Source organism: Chamaea fasciata, unplaced genomic scaffold, assembly GCF_029207755.1.
Source record: "Chamaea fasciata isolate MVZ Bird 193981 ecotype frontalis unplaced genomic scaffold, bChaFas1.0.hap1 SCAF_13, whole genome shotgun sequence".
Classification (NCBI taxonomy): Eukaryota; Metazoa; Chordata; class Aves; order Passeriformes; family Sylviidae; genus Chamaea; species Chamaea fasciata.
In genome coordinates this window covers 4,319,217-4,338,472 of record NW_027094098.1, presented here as the reverse complement: position 1 = coordinate 4,338,472, position 19,256 = coordinate 4,319,217, and the positions used below count along the sequence as shown (strand labels likewise).

The 19,256-nt window shown below is 42.9% G+C and overlaps 1 protein-coding gene across 1 annotated transcript in view; it reads left to right on the top strand.

The window, feature by feature from the left end:
- Positions 1-19,256, top strand: part of SYN2 (synapsin II) — a 145,441-nt gene that overhangs the window by 37,622 nt on the left and 88,563 nt on the right. Inside the window, exon 2 of the mRNA XM_066195674.1 lies at positions 18,024-18,081. Within this exon, the coding sequence (XP_066051771.1) occupies positions 18,024-18,081 (58 nt within the window). The remainder of the gene's footprint in view (positions 1-18,023; positions 18,082-19,256) is intronic.

Here is a 19,256-nt window from a genome sequence, read left to right as displayed (position 1 = left end):
TGTCGCAGACAGAAATTGTCCGCAGCAAAGCTGGTGTCACGTCTTGGTTTTCTGCCTGGCATCTGGGCAAAATGCCCAAATGGACTTGAAGTTTGGAACTGTGCTCAGGTGGCAGAGTCTGAGTCAGCTGGACACGGGGCAGGGCCGTTCTGGGAGCTGCCGCTGCTGCCGGGAGAGCCCACGGCCACTTACTCACCTTCCATCTGTCAGAAAATTCAGCTGTGTGAGCAAGGGGAGGAAATAAACCCTCATTTGGCGTTGAATTCAGCTCACAGTGCCTTGTGATGACAATTCCAGGGGGATATTTTGAATATGAGTCCGTGATTCGTGTCTGAGTGCGTTTTTTATTTTATTTTTCACGTGTGGCCCTTCTTTTCCATGTAATAATGCACAGCTATGACTGTTCCTTCAGGGAGGATTTAATTTCCTCCTCACTCAGGAGTCAATCTGTGCACAGCTCACCGAGAGAAGATCTCCCTGTCTTTACCACACAGGAGCTTTTGGAGAAGTGGAATAAAATGATTTGCATCTCTCTATGTACAGGGGGGGTGTGTAAGCAGGCTGTGGAAGTATGGATGTGAAATCAGGATTTCAGCTGCGTTTGTGACTTGCATAACTGAGGCTCAATCCCTCCCAGTTGACTCAGAGTGTGTAGAGTGAATTCATCTCTTCTTGCAAAGGCCGTCTATTTCCAGAACCTTTGTGTGCAATTGGACTGATGGCTGAAATAAATCACTTCTCAAAGTAGCAACGTGATTTTATTCATCATATGGATGATTTCAACATTTTCAAAGTAACAGCTAATAAAAATAATAGGAAATAGCCAGTCCTCTCTGTGAAGTCAGTGTGGAAGGACGTGTTTGGATTGTGGTGGTTTGTTTTTTTTTAATCCACATTTGCTGGATGTGAGGATATAAAAAAAAAAAAAAAAAAAAAAAAAAAGCCTGGCTTTTTCCACTGAGCAGCACACTTTGGATTTTCTCCCTGTTTTTATTCGTGCTGCTTTTAAAAAGTAGCAATTATTTAACATCGATGGGACAATGCTCTTGAAGGATTCGCAACACTTTCTTTAAATGGGAGGTTTCTAAATTGCAATGTATCCGCAGTTGTAATATTTGTAGGCATTTGCTGTAATTACAGATTGACAAAGCTGGCTGCACAAAAAGTGACTCGATGTTATTGCAAAATAATTAACTCAGGAACGCAAAAAAGCAGCAAAACAGTATTTTGGAAAAATGCCACCCTAGAAATTAAATATTGTTCTTTTCAAAATCCTCAAGAAAAGTCCCAATGGAGAGGTGCTGGGAAAGGAAGCGAAGATGAAGGATACAGAATAGACACACAAAATTCCCTTTTTAAATTCAGCAGTGTAATAATAATCCATGGAATAGTCCATCATTTGTTACCACCAATTATTTCTGCTGTTGATAAATTCAAGATAAAATATTATTGTGAGCCCGTGTACCAGCAGATATTTGTGTTGTACAACAGTTCTGAGCAGTTTAATTTTTTGTGTCACTGTTTCTAATCTGGGTCCTCTTGTTACAGAGGTACTGGTAGAGCTGGATTCTGGATCTGTGGGGGGGTTTTATTAATTTTTTTGAGGAAATTGCTATGTCATTTGATGCCTGGAAATAAAAAATATATTCCTTCAGCTGCTCTCCTCTGTAGACACAGGTGGGGGAAAGGGCTTGGAGAGGAAAGAATTTGAGTGTGATGAATAATTGCAGGGGTTTCAGGATTTGAACTTCTACCCATTTGTGTTAAATCCTGAATACTCTTCTTTTTAATTCCCATTTCTAAAAGCTCTGGGAGCATCCACAGAGCTCCTGCACCTTGGCTTGGCCAGAAATGCCCTGCCCTGTGTGCCAGGCAGTGCCTTGGCCATTCTCCGTGACAACAGCTCCTCTGTGATGAATAAATTAAAATATGGCAGCTGTCAGAACAGACAAATCCACATCCTCTTCCAAACCTGGAAGGCCATCATTTAGCAAATGTTGGTCCCTTTTTGTATTACGGGAAAGAATTCTTTAGATTATAAATTGATTCTCTCAGAAGAGTTTAGGATGTTTTAAAGATTACTTGGCATAAATTTAGTTTATGTTGGTTTTTTTACCTGGTAATTCTGTTGTGATATTTCAGCTTTTCTAAGACCGTGTGGCTGTAAATGAAAGGAAATCGGTGTGAAACTCACTTGGACCCATTCACGTCCTCAGGGGAAGACAAACAGTTGTTCTCTCTTAAGATGGAACAAATTTACTGATTTAAAATGCATCAGCGAGATGTGAAATAGCCCTGGCTGCTGGAACCCCGGGCACTGAGGATTCCAGGCTTACTGTGCTGACAGGCACTGACCCCCAGGCAAACACTGCATTGACCTGAGGTCGTGGAAAAGGCTCCAAAATTGAGTGACAGCGCTGGGATTGTGGGTGTGGGGTTTGAATACAAGTGTGTGACAGCACAGGGGGAAAAACTTAGAGTTTAAGGGTTTAGAATACAGTAATATGTGTACAAAGCTAGATGGGGGATTTAGGGCAGAGGCCAGTCCTTCTTTTTCACCTTTTTCCCCATGGGTCTGGGTGGGATTTTGTAACTGGATAGAAAAATCCACATTGTGGGCCCTGGGTGGTTGGTTATTGGGTTAGAAGTAAAAATAATTTAGGTGTCATTTCTTGGTTGGACGGTTTATCCTTAAAAACCCTCGTAGAGAGGGAGATGGGGCCATTTTTAGTTTGTTAGCTGGAAGTGCTGCAGAACTCACGGTTTGTGAGACTGTAACATAGATAATTAATAAACATCTGAGTCTGAAGAAGAAACACCATTTTGAGCATTTAATCCCAACCCTGGCCAAAAGAAGATAAAGTGCGAGGCCTGGCAGCCCTGGATGCCGCTGTGCCCAGGGGGTGGAAGCAGAGCTCTCGGTGTGCCTGGATTTTATCAGGTGCCGCCTTCAGCTCACACCACACTCGTGGCCAGATGTAAAAATGGAGAGCAGGGAATTGAAACCTCTCCGAGCACAGGGGAGAGGGAGCAGGGATGAGTCACCAGCTCTTCCAGCATCCCTGCAATCCCTCCTGCTCGCATTCCAAAGGGATTGGCACCGGCTGAGGCTCCTTTTGTCCCTGTCCCTTTTAGCAACAATGAGCTTTGTCAAGCCACACTTTGCTCTGTATTTTTTTTTTTTAATTTTCCTTTCAGCTTTTTTTTCTTTCTGCGGGCTTTTTTTTTTTTTTTTTTTCTACAGTGCCACCTGTGCTGACGTTTTTCTGGTCAAAAGCAAATTTAGCTCTGGCCATAATCGTGGAATCACGTGCGAAAGAACTTTCTCCAAAAGCAAGGAGACCCTCACAACTTGGCTTAGGCAAGACTTTCCATCCTTAGGAATGCCTTGCTGTGTAAATTCTGGAGGCCAGAGGAGGCTTTGGGGCTGACGATTCTCTTGTCAAGCAGATTTGAGGGCTTGCTTTCCATTTTCTAGCGCAGTAAAGACATTTGTGCATGAAATAATCGTCCTCTTAGATTCCAGGTTGAGGCAAAGGGTGATGGCATTTTGGAAGGTGATGCTGGCATTATAAACGAGTGATAATTAATAGCTAAAGTCTCATCTAATATTCCGCTTTGAAAGCCACTGGGATCTGAGGGACGCTTGGGATTTGCAGGGAATGCATTTTGGTGGCATTTTGCTCTGTAGGCAGGGGGGCTCTGAGCACAAACCCCGCCTTGTCCCACACGAGATGAACAATATAAACTTTACAATATAAAGTTTATAAATATAAACTCTGGGAGAGAGAGCTGAGAGCAGCACCAGGGGCTGGAGCAGGAATAAATAGGAATAAACAGCTCCTGCTTTTAGGGCTGTGGGCTCCTTGGGACAGGAATCCCTTGAAGAGGCTGGGAAATTTGGGCAGGAATCAGCCCATTTTTAATGACTGCACGCACAATTCCTTCAGCTCTGGAATCTCCAGTCTCCAGCCCGGCGCTGAAGCCGTGACAGAAATTGCGTTTGGGGAGAACACAGAGTGAGAAACGGCCTCTCTGCCGTGGTAATTCCTCCTTTTTCATCCCGGGGAAGATAAAACTCCCCAGAGTCGTGGCAGTAATGAGAAATAGAGGTGATCCTTTTTGTCTGGATCGTTGATGCCCACCAGAATGCTGGCGGTCCTGCCAACCCTCAGCATGCAGAAATAATAAAGTCTCTGAAAAACTGCCACTTTACTGGGACGTGTGAGCCTTTAAAATACATGAGTTATGAGAAGGAAGCCAAATGCTGTTCAGTTTCCTTATTTTATTTCAAAAACTTTGTTCTCCCCAATGCTACCATGTAGAATCCTTTCTCTATTCCCCGTTTTCACCTGCTGTAAATTAAATTCTCATCAAATTACGGTGTTAATAATAAATACACCGCTGAGATTTACTATTTTCAGGTCAGCAGCAGGGAAGTCTGTTAAGAGCATTTATGGGTCCACATATTAATTCCCTGCATTCAGATTTTCATTCATCATTCTACCCAAATGACCTTGAGCAATCAGGAGTGTTTTTCTCGTGGAATACATATCCGTGGTGTAAATGACTGGGAATTTCATGGAATATTTTAAAGAGTGCTCTTTGTGCAGGGCAAACTTGATTTTCTGTTCTGAGAGTCTCCCAGGCCCATGGTAACTTCAGCCAGGTGTTGATAAGGGAACATAATCATTTTGGTTTGGTGTATTCCCTAATCAAAACTTTGATTTTTTTTCTCCAGCTGAGAAATCCTATTTTTTGGGTTTTTTTTGAAGTAATGCCATTTTTTCTTAATTGAGAGAGGAATTTGTGTAGAAGGAAATAAATTGTTTTACCTAAGAGTCAGTTTTCCTGCAGGCACCTTCTTGTTCCCCTGTGCCTCTAAAACTGCAATTTTAGGGTTGGGTTGTTGTTTGGTTGGTTTGGGGGTTTTTTGGGTTTTTGTTTATTTGTATTTTGGGTGGGGTTTTTTTTGGGGGGGGGTGGGTTTTTCTGGTTTTTTGGGGCTTTTTTTGGTGTGTTCTGTTCAATGATCTGTGATTTTGCAATGATTTTTCTGCCCTATCTAGGCAGGAAAATTTAATTGACGAATTTATAGTTAGATAAAATGTTAAAAATTCAATAAGGAAACATCAGCATATTCCTTTTGTAGCCTGGTATTTTTCAGAGCAAGGTACATGGATATCATGGTGAACTAGGTTATGGAAATGGTTTTTTATTGAACTGACATTTATAAATATAAAAGGGGTTTAAATACAGACAGTATATAAATATATTTCACATTGATCTAAAGGTTCAAAAATATATAAAGGTTCTTTATAAATATGCGTCTATTTAAAAAAATTAAAAGGAATTACTAACAAGATGTAGAACTGTGTTATTTATGGGGAATTACAAATTGCACCAAAGTGGATTTTGTGGATCCATTTCCGTGCTTCTTTAAGGTCACCTACCACTGCTACCAATTAAAGTTTGAGGCTGTCCTTACGTGTCCCTGCCTCCCTGCTGCTCCACTGACAGCACAAATGCTCTCAGGGCAGCAAGAAAAATCACTTTTCAGTCTGTTTTCTTCTACTGTTTTCCAAACTTCTTCCTCCCCCTGCATCCTTCTCTCCATCCTATCACTATCACACTGGGGATAATTCCACAAATTTTCCATGTGCCCTTGTGCATTCTGGGATGAATTTCATTGGGAATGAGAAGTCCAGGAGAAATCCCAATTAAGCAGAAAACTATAAAGCCTTTGAATGGCAGGTTTGAAAAAAAAAAAAACAAATGCTCATCATTGTGGGTATTTTTTCTGTGCCTTTGCTGGGAGGTTGAGCAGCAGACCATGGAGTGTTTGTTGAGGGAGGTTCCACTCTGCCCATTTAACGTCTCTTGTTGTGGTTGTTTTTTGAGTTGGGGTTAAAGCTTTAGTAGACAAATAGTGACCCCAGTTCTCCTTTCAAATAAATCAGGGTACCCTTCCCTTGAGGGGAGTCAAAAGCGCACAACAAAAATAAAGAATCGTGCATCTGTTTTCTTTAAAATACACATTTCCTCTTAAAATTCTGGGATCTCTGGTGCCAATCTTGTGATTCTTATCAGGCCTGTGAGTCAGATTTTTTTCTTTTCTTTCTTTTCTTTTCTTTTTTTTTTTTGTATTCTAAGTTTTTGCTCTAGCAGCTTTTGCCTGCCCACAGACTACCTCCCATCTGTTCAGGTTAATGGCTTTTCTGCCTGTGCTCAGAAGGGAGCATATTGCAGGATTTGAGGGAGGAATTTCATCTCAAGACACCACTAGTCCTTGGAGTCTGCTTAAACTTGGTTGCCAGGACTACTCCATCCAAGGCAAATAGGATAAATAATCGGAGATTGTCTTGCAGGAAAATGAGAGCTGTAGCTTGCCTACAGAACGAGGAAAAAAAAAAAGTATGTGTGATAATGGAATGGAAACCTTGGGTAAACATTGGGATTGAGAAGGGTTCAAGCTCTCAACTCTTAAATATGTGAGTGGAAAGAAGGGAAAAGGAGTGATAAACTGTGAATGCAGGGATGAGACAGAAAGTTGTGATACCTTTTATTGGGGGATAGCACCAAAACAAACCCTCAGGAAAGTGGAAACCAAGTGATGTCTCATATTGGAGCTGCAGATTAATCAAAGTATCACAATATTGTGGGTTGGAATTAAGCCCTTAAAAACCTGCTTGCCTCAAGCTGTCAATCCAGGAAAGAGGCTCAAAATATGGGGATTCACACCAGCATGGGAAGGATGAAATTTTGAAGCCTTGTCCCACTGCCTTTGGAGATTTTTTCATAAAAAGCTGTAATTTTAGAAGATTCATAAATCCTTCCCTCCCTGGGCTGGGAAGCGGTGCCTGTCTCTCAGTCCCAGCTCAGCCCTTGGGATGCAGAGAGGGTGTTCCCAGTCCTGCTGGGCTGGCTGGGACAGGAATTATTTGAACACGGTAATTCCCATTTCTTCAGCTGCTCTGCCCTCCTGGCTGTGGTGGGGCTCGAGTCAGGCGTCATTAGAGACATCTTTGAGAGAAAGGTCGATACCAAACCCTCCCAATTATCTTCTTCGGCAGCAGCAAAGTGCAGAAAACAGCCCAATTTGTGGCTGTGGAGGTGTGTCCGAGGTGTTTTTCCAGCTGGGAATTGTGTCTGCAAGCGCAATAACGCTCCTCTGGTGTCTGTCAGGCCCACCAAGGAATTAACACAGCTTCGGACAGAACTGCTCACCTCAGTCTGTTCCTTTCGGAGCACATGGGTTGGAAATGGCGGTTCTGGATTGTTTCAGACACATTCTCCTGCCACAAGGAATGTGTGCTGGGGATCGTTTGAGGGAAAGTTAGGAAGGGAAGATGGGGAGGAACAGGGGTGCAGCCAACAATGTGTCCCCGTGCCCAGCTGTCCTGGCTGCCACTGAGGGCTGCTGGCAAGATGAGGACACCTAAAATTAAGATTTAGTCTCTTACTGATGATGACAACTGGGTAATTTTGCTTGAAACCTTTATTGCCTGTGTAGATACCTGATGATAAACTGGACTTGTGTTTCCTCTTCTTTCTTTGGATGAGTGATGCAAAACAACCAGCATAAACCGGTGCTGAGAATTTGCCCATTTTATTTGTCTGTTTTTTGGCATTTAGACCTGCCTTGTGTTCATTTCCGAGCATGAGGCTCCGCTTTGCTTTCCCTCCACCCCTCCCTGTCCAGTGAGGAGTTTTTCCAGGAGCTGTGTCCCAGCCAGAGCAGGCCCAGGTGTCACTTCAGTAATGGGGGACCAGGCTCTCCACCTCTGGCTTAACTTAAAAAGTGAGATTTACTCTGATGGAAGACAGAAGACTTCAGGGAATCTAATCTGGTTATTATTATTTTAGTCAATAATTATCCATGAATGGTTTTTTTCCATATATTTTTGAATTTTTTTTTGTGTCTCTAAGTGAGGTAAAATGTAAAAGCAAAAGGCAGAGATGGATTTTGGTCAGTGCCAGCTCTGTACCCGTGTGTCTTGTGGAAGCTTGAATTTGATAAGTTCATTTGCTTAATTTTGACCTAAGGTCCAGCTGAGAAATTACTTCAGCTCCTTCCTTTCCCTCTGAAATCCTGCAGAGGCAGAATTGGAGCTCAATAGGTAGCAGTGGTGCAGAGATGAAAATTACTGCTGAAATTACCTTGGGTCGCTCCGATTTTATTTACAGCGATTAATATTCGGGTTTAAAATTAAACCACCATGACTTTGTAATGAGCAATTAGGTTGACAAATTGGCGCAAGCACTCCAAACTTGGGTGGTTTTGCCAGTGATTTCCCGGAGCTGCAGCTCCCGGCAGATGGCAGTGCTGGACTGGCTGTAGGTGAGGGAAGGGGGCAGGAGCTCAAATTCACTCCAGGGATTCTTTATTCCCGTAAAAAAACACACATCGCAGAAAAGGATCTTGGTTTGCTTTGCTTCCCTTTCCTGCGAAAGAGGTGAAGTCTGAAATGGCTGGAGGTACAAACTCATGTAAAGAAATGTGGGATTTTTGTCTTGGGTAATCCTGGTTGAGCTGAGTGCGAAATGCATTTAGGAGAAATGCCCATAAACACAAAAAGCTTCACTAAAAGTCAGTAAGATTGGCTGCCCTTAAATCTTCATAAAGGAATCTGCCCTTTTTGGCTTCACACTGTTAGTGCAAGTTATGGCTGGATTATCCAAAAAATGAGATCCACTAGTAAGAAATCTTAAAAACAGCTTCAAAACAAAACACAATAATACTTCAGATTCTGTCTGTAACTCCACAGTACAATTTTTTTTCTTTAGATTTCTTTTCCTTTAAATTCTCTCTTTTTTTTTCTTCTTTTTTCTTTCTCTCTCTCTCTCTCTCTCTCTCTTTTTTTTTTTTTTTTTCCCCTTCAACTAGCTGCTGGGCAATGGAACAGGATAAGTAATTAATGAGAATGGAGAAACGGAGACTGCAGGAGCTTACGATGAAGTTAATGAACACAATGCTCACCAGGTGTGTTCTGGTTGCTATGGAAAGTAGGGGTTGGTTCAGAAAGTCATGAAAACTGCTGGGGGTAAGAAAGAACCCCCCCTCAAGTGAAAGAGGAGAAGAGGAGAAAAGATAGAAAATCCTGACTTCTGAAGTAATCCGAAAGATTCACAGACTCGCTTTTAGGAGAATTAATGGCCGTGTCTGCGAATCCTGGTGAATTTCCTTTTGATTGTGCTGTTAGGATCTGAGGCATTTCTTGCTCATTTTGTCTGCTCTAGTTTCTTCCCTGGTCACCAATGAAAAAGAGAGGGATTTGAGAAGACGCTGGCAGAGTGCCATTGTGTGGGATTTTGATAGGAGAGCTGCCTGGAAGCAATCCCTGCTAGAGCCACAGGCTAATTTGTGTGGATGCAGTAGCAAAGCAGACTGAGTGGAGCAGCTTTCCTTTCCTAAGCTTGCAGGATGGACACCCCGGGTCTCCAGCTCCAGGAGCTTTTCAACACAGCCCGAACTCGTGTCCCAACAGGATCATTGTGGGATAATCAGGAACACATTCTCCCTCTGAGCGCTGGCGTTGTTTACTCGCCGGGAGGATCGTCCCTGCCCGGAGTTGTAAATTGACAAGTGAAAATATTTCCCAGTAACCAACTGCAGATTGGGCTCTTACGTAACCAGGGCTGCTCTGGGGGGGCTCTGCCAAATGGCAGCTCCTCCGTGGGAAAAGCATTCCCATCCCCTTCTCCAGATGAGGGGGTGCCAGGGGCTGCAGCCCTGGGGGTGACCAAGGATCCAGCAGCAGGGAGGGGAGCACGGCCTCATGCAGCCTCCTGGGGGACCGGGGTGGATCCACTGGATGAGCTGGGTCCAGTCCATCTCCTGGGTGGATCCACTGGATGAGCTGGGTCCAGTCCATCTCCTGGGTGGATCCACTGGATGAGCTGGGTCCAGTCCATCTCCTGGGTGGATCCACTGGATGAGCTGGGTCCAGTCCATCTCCTGGGTGGATCCACAGGATGAGCTGGGTCCAGTCCATCTCCTGGGCACTCTGGGCTCCGGGCTGTGTGAAATTCACCCAGGGAATGAGCAGGTGGAGATCAGCCCTACTCAAACCTCTGGGATTTTGGAAGAGGTTTTGCTGTTGAGTGCAAAAAAAGTCCTGTTCTCACCCCTGTAGGCATGGGGGGAATTAATCCTATGTTAATTAATCCTTCATAACTGAAGGATTCAGATCCTAAAACTATAGATCTGAATCCTTCAGTTATGTAATTATTGCAACTCTTGCTTGGTGGGGCTGTGTGTCAGAAGGGAAAGCTTGTTTGCATCTTAGTTGCTCCATGCCACGTTTTAGCAGTAATTCTCAGATCTGGCAGCACTTAGCTGTGCAAACAAAGAGATAAAAGAGGGAAGGGGAAGGGCAGATTTGTTGGGATCCCAGCCTGTCCCCAGCACAGCCTCTGCTCCTCACAGCTGGGAGGGCTTGGGGTGCTGGGGGTTTGCAGCACAACCTCTGGGGACACAGCTGCATTCCCAAATCCCAAACCTGGGGTGCTTCAGGTTCCTCCAGTGCAGGGCTGGACGTGACCTGAGTGGTGCAGACCTTGGCTGGAGTCATTCTGCACCAACTATTGGGGAGAGTGTGCAGCTCCTCTGGTTCCAGTGGTCATTAGGAACTGCAAACTTGGCTCGTTTTTGCTGTTCAAATGATGGGTGTGAGCCATGGTGGGATTTTGCATTATTTCATTGCATAGTTACACCAAAATGAGTGTGCCTCTCTCTGACAGAGATTTTTTTGGTTTTAATTCAGCTCCTAATTAGATGCACCGCGAGCAAATGAAGTGTCAGGCACCACTCAGCAAAGTTCATTCTCATCTCTGGTGGCTTCCCCTTTGTCACCTACTCACCGTGAGCTCTGTTTTCTGTTACAGATCCCGACAGATTGACCTGCCTTTGGTCTGTTTCTGTGTAAGAGTTTTTAAAGCCCGTATTCCCAAAGGTCAGGCTCACCTGGGGAAGGGATGTAATGCCCGTGTCTGGTGCCAATTTATTATTGTGGAAAACACGGCTCACTAACCAGAAGCACTGGAATATTCTGTTGTTCCCTGATCTGTTGTGAGAAGTTGAAAAACCTCAAAACACAGGCTCTTGGTTATTTGGCTTTTTAGAGAATATTGAAATCAATAAACCAAGCATGGATATTTGAAGTACAGACAAAATTAGGCGGTTGTATTTCAAGGTGTAATATTAAACTACAAGGTGGTGAGTTTAGTTTTCTAACACACTAGGGAAGCTTAAAAACCATGAGAAGGTGATACTGGCAAAAAAAAACAAAACCTTTTCTACTTTCTTGATATCCATTTGCACAGAGAATTATCTGCACAATGTGATTCCCATGGCCATTAGGACTTGAGTATCTTGGAGTAATTGAGTTTTTGTGGCAGCATTCTGGACTTCCCTCTGAAAACGCATGTTTCTGAGGCTCGTTCTTCCCTCATAACTGATAAATTCTTTTTGTTTTCTGCTGAGCACAGTGCATGGAATTCTCCTTCCCTCGAGGAGGGGAAATTGCACTGGAAGAACCACCCAGCTTTCAGATCCACGTTCAGAGTCAGAGGAGACTGTCAGGAGACCAATGGAAACTCTGTGTAAGAAAAAAAAGCCCATCTAGAAAATATTCATTAATTCACCTGCAAATAGCAGAGGATCACAGAAAGCATCAGCCGTTAGCAGTAATTGAATCCATCGGATGTCAGTGAGGAATTTCCTTGTGAATTGCTTCTAATGCTGCATGAAACACATCGAGAGTGTTCTGACTGTTCTGTTATTGTGCTTTTTCTGGCAGATTGAAACAGTTTACAAGTTGGGTTCCCGCCTTTGGTGCCTGTCACCCATCCCTGAGCACTGAAATATTCCCAGTAGTTCCAACCACCTTCTCCCTGTGCCTCCTGCCCAGGAGAAGGCAGGAAATGTAGGGGTTTGATCATGGATCTGTTTATCAGTGATTGGAAACCAGCCTTCAGCCAATCTCATCTGCATTTCTCCCTACAGGAGAGGGCAGCAAAAGCCATGAACTCCTTTCCTTCCTGCGGCTGTGCAGGTGCTAAACCAAGAGGAGGTTTTCTGATTGATCCACTCAAAAAAAAAAAAAAAACCTCACTCAAAAAACAGGGCAGCACGTTGTTGTCTTGGGCATAAACATAAAAACAAAAGTTTCAGCTGCATGAAAAAAAAAATTGAAATGTCAAATGCTGTTTTACACTGATTATTTTGGCTTTTTGTTCAAATGGAGCCTCAAGTATTCCTGTAATGTGATGTTAGTGGGAGTGCATGACTTGCATCTTCCCCCTCTTTCTTTCCTCCCTTTGAGTGGTTCATTCAGGACCTCAGAGATGTTTTCGAGATGTAGTTTCTATATTAAATTCAGGATCCTCAGAGGTGAAAATTCCGACGATGTCATAGTCCAACACGTTATATATGAAGTAACACTAGTGTCTCCAGGCATGAACGATTCAAATTCACCTCACAGAGTCACACATCTTCCTTAGAAACATCCGAAACACCTTAGAGAACTTGGTATGAACAGAAAAAAAGAAAAGGCAGGTGCATTTTTGATGAAAAAATGGATTGGATTCAGTCTCAGAGGCTCTTTCACCCCATGCTGGTTTATCCGGCTTCTCAGATGTTGCGAGAAATGACCTCCTGGCAGTGTGGAGTCCTCAGGTTCACTTTATTTTCTTTACCTCAATAAGAAAAAAATAAACTAACATGCCTTTTGGTTACCTTTCTAGCTGGTTTGGGTTTTATCTGTCACAAACTACTCACCGGGGCTGCACATTTTTGCCATGTATTCAGGCTAATTCCTTTCTAAACAGGATTGCTCAATAACTGTTTGCACTCCTTTATCTTGGTTATCAGCAGACGAAATGGAAGGAATGGATTCCTTAGTTGGTAGGGAAATGCCAAAATTTGTTACTTTATCTTGGATTATTGTTACATTTGCTCCAGGAGATAAGGAATTCAGGGCAGCTGGTGCAGAAGATGCGGTTTGAGGCTTGAGCGCCAAGCACCAATAAAAGCTGGATTCAGAACAGAAATATTTCGTAATTTGGCTGGCGATGTTTTCCTGTAGAAAAGTTGGAACTTTCTGTTCATCTCATGAGTACAAAATATTTTTATGACCCCAGCCCTGGGAAAGTGTAGTAGTCTTCCTAATGAGTCTAACAGATTTGGAAAAGGTTAGAAAATGTTGCATCACGTATTGGGTCTTCTGCTGATGAGGGAGTGAACATTTAAAAATACTCTCGTTTGTCATCCAATTTGCAGGAAAAAAAAAAGGAGCTCACAGAAGTTACATCGTGACCATAAATCTTGCAGGGAAGTAATGGGCTAATGGTAAATATTACATAATGGGAGGTGGGGGGTTTGGAGACATTACCAGCAAGGCAGACTGGTGTTTGGGCATGAAAGAGGACTTGTTTCACCTTGAGTGGGCAGAAAATGAGGCATTTTCAGCTGAGCAGACTGTTCTAAAGAGCCAGAAAATTTCAGTTCAACGGAGACATTGAGGAGTAGGAGGCACTTTCCTCTCTGCGTTACATCTCCAGTGAAAACACTGCTCAGGCACAGAGCAGAGGGACAGACAGAAACCCACCAGGTTAAAGCAGCAAAGGTGATTCTTGGGCTGGACAGGATCAAATGGCTCTGTTCAGTTTAAATGATCAGAGTAGAAGGGATCTGATCCATGCCAAGGGATGGGAGAACTTGTTAAAAAGAAAGGGCTGGTAATAAATTAGGAGAATGAAACAAGGGATTGCCTTGGAGGTTATGGAAGCCTCTGAAGGTGCCACGTAAAGCCGCCATGAAAAAAATCCCCACCGTTGTAGCAAGAGCTGTGTGCAGCCCAGGCAGGGAAATGGAATAATTGCTGCTTGATAAAATCGTGTTCTTTATTTCTAGCTGGGCTGTGGGTTATTTTCAAATCAGTTTCTAGAGCTGAATCTCTTTGGGCAGGGAAATGCTCCACTGGGAAGTGTTTCCTGTGGTTTTTCAGGAGTTTGGCCATTCCTGGGGAAGGGGATGAGGGTGCATGCAGGAGGTTTGGGGATTTAAGGAAGTTCTCAACAAAGTTCTTTGCTCCAGGCTGCAGAAGTGAGGGAGGGGAATCCTTGCAGAAGAGGAACAGTGATTCCTGCAGTGCTCTGCTGCCCTGCTCAGTCTGGGCTGTGCCCTCGAGGTCCTCTATAAAATGGGCAGCTCAGTGATAAAGAAACCCTGCAGCCTGCCGGAATATCACCCCTGTGACAGTGCCAGGAGGACTGTGCTGAGATGCACCAGGGCAGCAATTCTTGACTTTGTTCCCTGTCATTCTCTTTCCATCTGTTATGATGGACAACTCTGGTATAGAAATATTCGATGCAGTGATTTCAGGTACAGAGACACCGTGAAGCCTCAGACATATTGGCAGGAGCACTTTATTTATTTATTTATTTTTTTAATGAGCTGTTTGTTTTCCCCTTCAAAATGCTGGACTGAGAGTGAAGAAGTGCATCAGTCGTGCCCTACCTGGCACGCTGGGGGGAAAACTGTTTGTATGAAATAAATCAAATTTCAGTGGGGGTTTCTGGGAGTTGTCACCTCCCAGGGTGGATGGCTCTGAAGGGCAATCCCTGTGTCCTTGCCGTGGCTGTGCTTGCATTGGAGAGGGCATTTCACCCAGCTGGGTGATGAACAGCAAAGAGAACTGCGGGAGTGTGAGCCATGGCACGTGCTGGAATTACCTGTGCTGTCCCAGAGCCAGGGAAATGCTCTGCTGTGCAGGGACATAAATCAGGGGTTTTTTATGTATTTGAAACACCTTTAATGACTCTGCTTCACTCCTTGTCCTTGCCAAAGTTCAGGGAGTGGAGTGAGTTCATGTCAGGCTGCCTCTATGGCAACTGCGTATTCTCTGGTGGTTTAATTTTAAATATGAATTGTGAAGCAAGAAATGCATCAATATTTCAGGTATTTTGAGCAGACGCTGACTGTAAGAGGCCATGGCGGTGCCTTCAATGGGCAGCATCCCTTCCCCAGCTCTCTGCTCTCACTGTGGGCTTTGGAAAGCAGGGCTGGAGTTTCAGGTGGATGATTTCTTTCCTTTTCTTCTTTACCTACAATGCAAAAAATCCTCAACAATTATTAATAATGACAATTATTAACAATTAATCAACAACGGCAGGTAGATGTTACCTGCTTTGGGGTGTGTTTGTTGTTTGATTTCACTCATGCTCACCTCACCTCACACTCCTCAGAGCTCTGAGAGCTGGTTACAGCCATTCCACACTCCGTGCCAGGAGGAATAAGGTTTAACAGGAATTTTAAACTACAATTGAGTGGAATTCTGTAAATCAATAACACCAAACAATTTCACTCCTCAGCTCCCCTCAGTTAAAACAAAATAAATTACCGTAATGAATGTCATTATGATAGGTCGGCCTCTTTCTTTTGTTGAAAAAGAGAAATAATTCAAGCAGGGCACGGCTGAATTTCCTAGGTAGAGTAAATAAAATGAAAACTGGGTTCTGTTTCACAACAAACACATGCTAAGTAATTCTTGGACTTTGTTCTAGGCATGAAACTTCCAGTTATTTTTTAGAGATAGCAAGGTAAATTCTTGCAGTCTGTGGCTCAGCATTTGGAGACTATTATGGAATATTATGCATTTTTATAAAAGCTGTTGGCTAAAGCTGCAGTGAAATTGATTCTCCTTAAATGATTGAATGTCAGGTTTGTTTTCAAGCCTCAGATTGCTTCACTTCAGCCCTTACTACTCCTGTTTATTTACAGAGCTGAAGTCATTTGTTGAACTGTGAATCGTGCCAGAGTTTAGCTCTTTGGAGATTGCCTCATGTTTAAGTAGAAAGACTGACTTTAGAGTAATAACAGCTCACTAATTAACGGTTAATGAATATTTTGGTTATCTCACAAACACATTCGTGCAGTGGACTTGGAGTAAAGAGCAGAAGGGTGTGTCTTGGGCTCTCTGTGGTCTCCCAGTTCCATTTCTTCTCTCAAAGAAGCACCAGTTGCTGATCTTTGTTAGGGCAGCTCTTGGGGGAGTTTAAGTCTCTGGATGGCCAAGTTGCCATTTGAATTTGAAGAAACTGGGTATTTAAACTTCTTTTCCAGCGTCCAAGGGGCAGCTTCACCATAATGTAGCCAAGATAATTCTGTTGAAATTAGCTGTGTCATGTGATGTCCAATAATGCATTTACCTCGCCTGTTACTGCGTCAGAGATAAAACCCAGGAGCTCATCCTGTTCCCAGCAGAATTCAACCTCCACAATGATTTTAGATTCTTGGGGACCAGAATTGGAGTTTGGAGTATTTTTTGCAGTGGTGAATCTTTAGTTTTTCAGAGAGGCCTTGAAGGTGTTTGTTGATGTGAGTGGGTGCTTTGAGACCTTCCTCCCTGCCCTGGTGCAAATCTCCTGGGTTTTCCCATAAAACATGTCCAGAGTCTCCGGAGCTTTCAGGAGGTGATGCTCACATTCCTCTTTATGGGATTCCAAAACGAATTTGGAAAGATGATCAAGTGATTAATCCTATTTCTGTCAATTAGGTTTATATTGAACTTCTGCTTTTAGTATTGGCAAAAAATATTTGGTATCACTAAGCGGAGGGTGCATCTCCTAGAACAGAACAATGGATTTCAAACTTCACCTTTTCTGTGTATTTATTGCAAGAATACAGTTTAAAGTAATAATAATAATAATAATAATAATAATAATAATAATAATAATAATAATAATAATACTACAAATGCTTTCTTCCTCATTTTCTTCTTCCCAATTGCACATTTGTACAGAATTTATGGTTAGGAAATATTTTAGAGTGTGATTTCAGTATAAACACTTCTACCATCCATTATTTATATCCTTAAGAAATACCCTTATTCCTTATGAAATGCTGCCCAAGGCAGTGTTTTCATTTGATTATTGAGAAATTTTGGTCATCCACTATTGAAACCACAGTGGAAATAAATCATTAATATATGTATTGATATTGCTTTCATGGGTGAGGTAGATTTCATTTAATACAATAGCATTTTGTTGGATGTTGGAAATGGACAAAGCTGCTCTTCTTTAACACTTGAGCTGATGTTCTGTGGTGTTCAGGTTCTGAATTGTGCAGCAATTTTTTCCTTGTACAGGAAAAAAGCAGCAGGGAACGTACTCTGAGCTTTGGCTTGAGCAAAGAAAATGCAGAGAGGCTGATCCCATATTCCTTCAACAGCGTCAGAGTGTTAGAACAGTTCCTTTTTATCAACAGATTCATCTTTTTTGTTGAAATTCTCTTTTAGTCCAAAGCAGATACATTCAGCCTGAGGGATACAAGGGATGGATTCTTAAAATTCTGTTTGTAAGGCCTGGATCAGTGAATTCACTTCTGTTTTATCACAGCAATCCTGGTGCATAATAATTGCCCATAAACTCTCCTTCACATTAATTATTTCTTATCAAGTCAGCCTGGGGAAAGGGAAACTGGTCAGGAAACCAACCAGACACTCAAATGTCTGACAAGAGCAGTCTCAGTGCTCTGATACCTTAAAAAGAGCGTGAAGTTCCTAAGCACAGTGTTCCAAATAAACCAGTTTTTCTAAAAGAACTGTGTGGATAAAGATGAACAGGAGTGGTTGTTGGGAAGTTGTTCACATGGAAATGAATTTCCACTGGCATTGTTGACTTTGAGAGGCAGATTGTACCTGGTTCATAGGACTCCTTTTCTATTATTTAACAGCTGTGGAACGGGTATTTCAGAATGTTCCATCATTCCAGTGCATTTTCACTTCAGTGCTGGAAACCACATTGTGCTTTTCCTTACAGAATGCTGTGGGAGGGGATTACAAGGATGGCGAGGAAGGGGAATTGTGTCTGTGCAGCAGGTAGATTTCATCAGTATTTGTGTGTTTTAATTAGTGTATCTGGGTGTTTTCAAGACACTGAAGGCAATACAGGAAGTCTTCTATAGACACTGATTACAGAGACGTAAATCCTTGATTTTCTCTCCTTTTTTTCCCCTGCAGGGCCAAGGCTTTTCGTGGAAAAAAGGTCCATGGAGAGTACGACATAAAGGTGGAACAGGTAACTGACTTAACCTGGGTGTTATTTTTCTATCTGTGCGTTTATAGAAACACTTCTATTTAATACATGTATATAATACCCCTCTAGAGGGGCTTAAAAGTTTTAAAAGGGGTTTAAAGGTGTGGATGAGGCACCTGGGGACGTGATTTGGTTGTGACCTTTAATTAATGATAATGGAGATTATCTGAGGGGGCTTTTCCAGCCTAGATGATTCCCTGATTCTCTGTGCATTCATGCTCAGATAAATTCACAATCTTTGTACAGTTAAGGAAATGTGATGGTTTGGGCTGGGACAGAGTTATTTTTTTCCCCCTGAAGCTGCCGTGGGGTTTGGTTTCTTCTGTTTCCACTCACAGCTTTGGCTTTCTCTCTTGAATACTGTTTATCCCAACCCCCAAAATTCTCACTTTTACCTTTCTGTTTCCCTTCCCATCCCTCTGGGTGGGAATAAATGTGGGGTTGAGCTGCCAGCTGGGGTTAAACCACAACAGCCCTTTTTTGGCACCCAAAGTGGGCTCTTCTTAGGAGATTTTGACCATAATTTTCACAGCGTGAAAACCATCTTGTATTCAGAAGTTGTTGCTTAGAGACTGTGAAGTTCCCAGACACTCCATGAATTACGTGTGGCAGTTCTGTATCACTAATTCCCCACTCAGGAATATAAATGTGCTCTGGGTGCAGTGCTAGCTTGTGGGGGTTTAAAAAAATAAATCCATAATAAATAGGAATAAATATGGAGATATAATTTAGGGTGCTCTAGAACGATGGCTGTTTTATCTAAGCTGAAACTAGAGATTTAAAGAAATCTTTCCACTGCTTTTGAATCTTGAATTCCTCAAATAAATGTTGCTGTAGGAAGCATCAGTCCTTGAGTTGTTTTGTCATTGGATTTTCAAGGAGTGAGGGATAATGCTCATTAACTGAGTGGATCCAGCTGATCTAAATTCACTGTAATGGTCCAGCATCCCCTCTTTACACCACTGAATATCTGATGCCCTTGGCTTGGGAACGTGGGAAGCTTTGCCAGGGCTCTTCAGGAGTAGGGAGGGAGAGGCAGGAAAAGGATTTGTCCATTCACACCTGGGTCAGAGCTGCCACCACACATCCCATCTCTTTAACAGGGGCCAAAACTCGGGGTAAACCTGGAATTCTCTTCTTGTGCTGTGCAGTGGGAC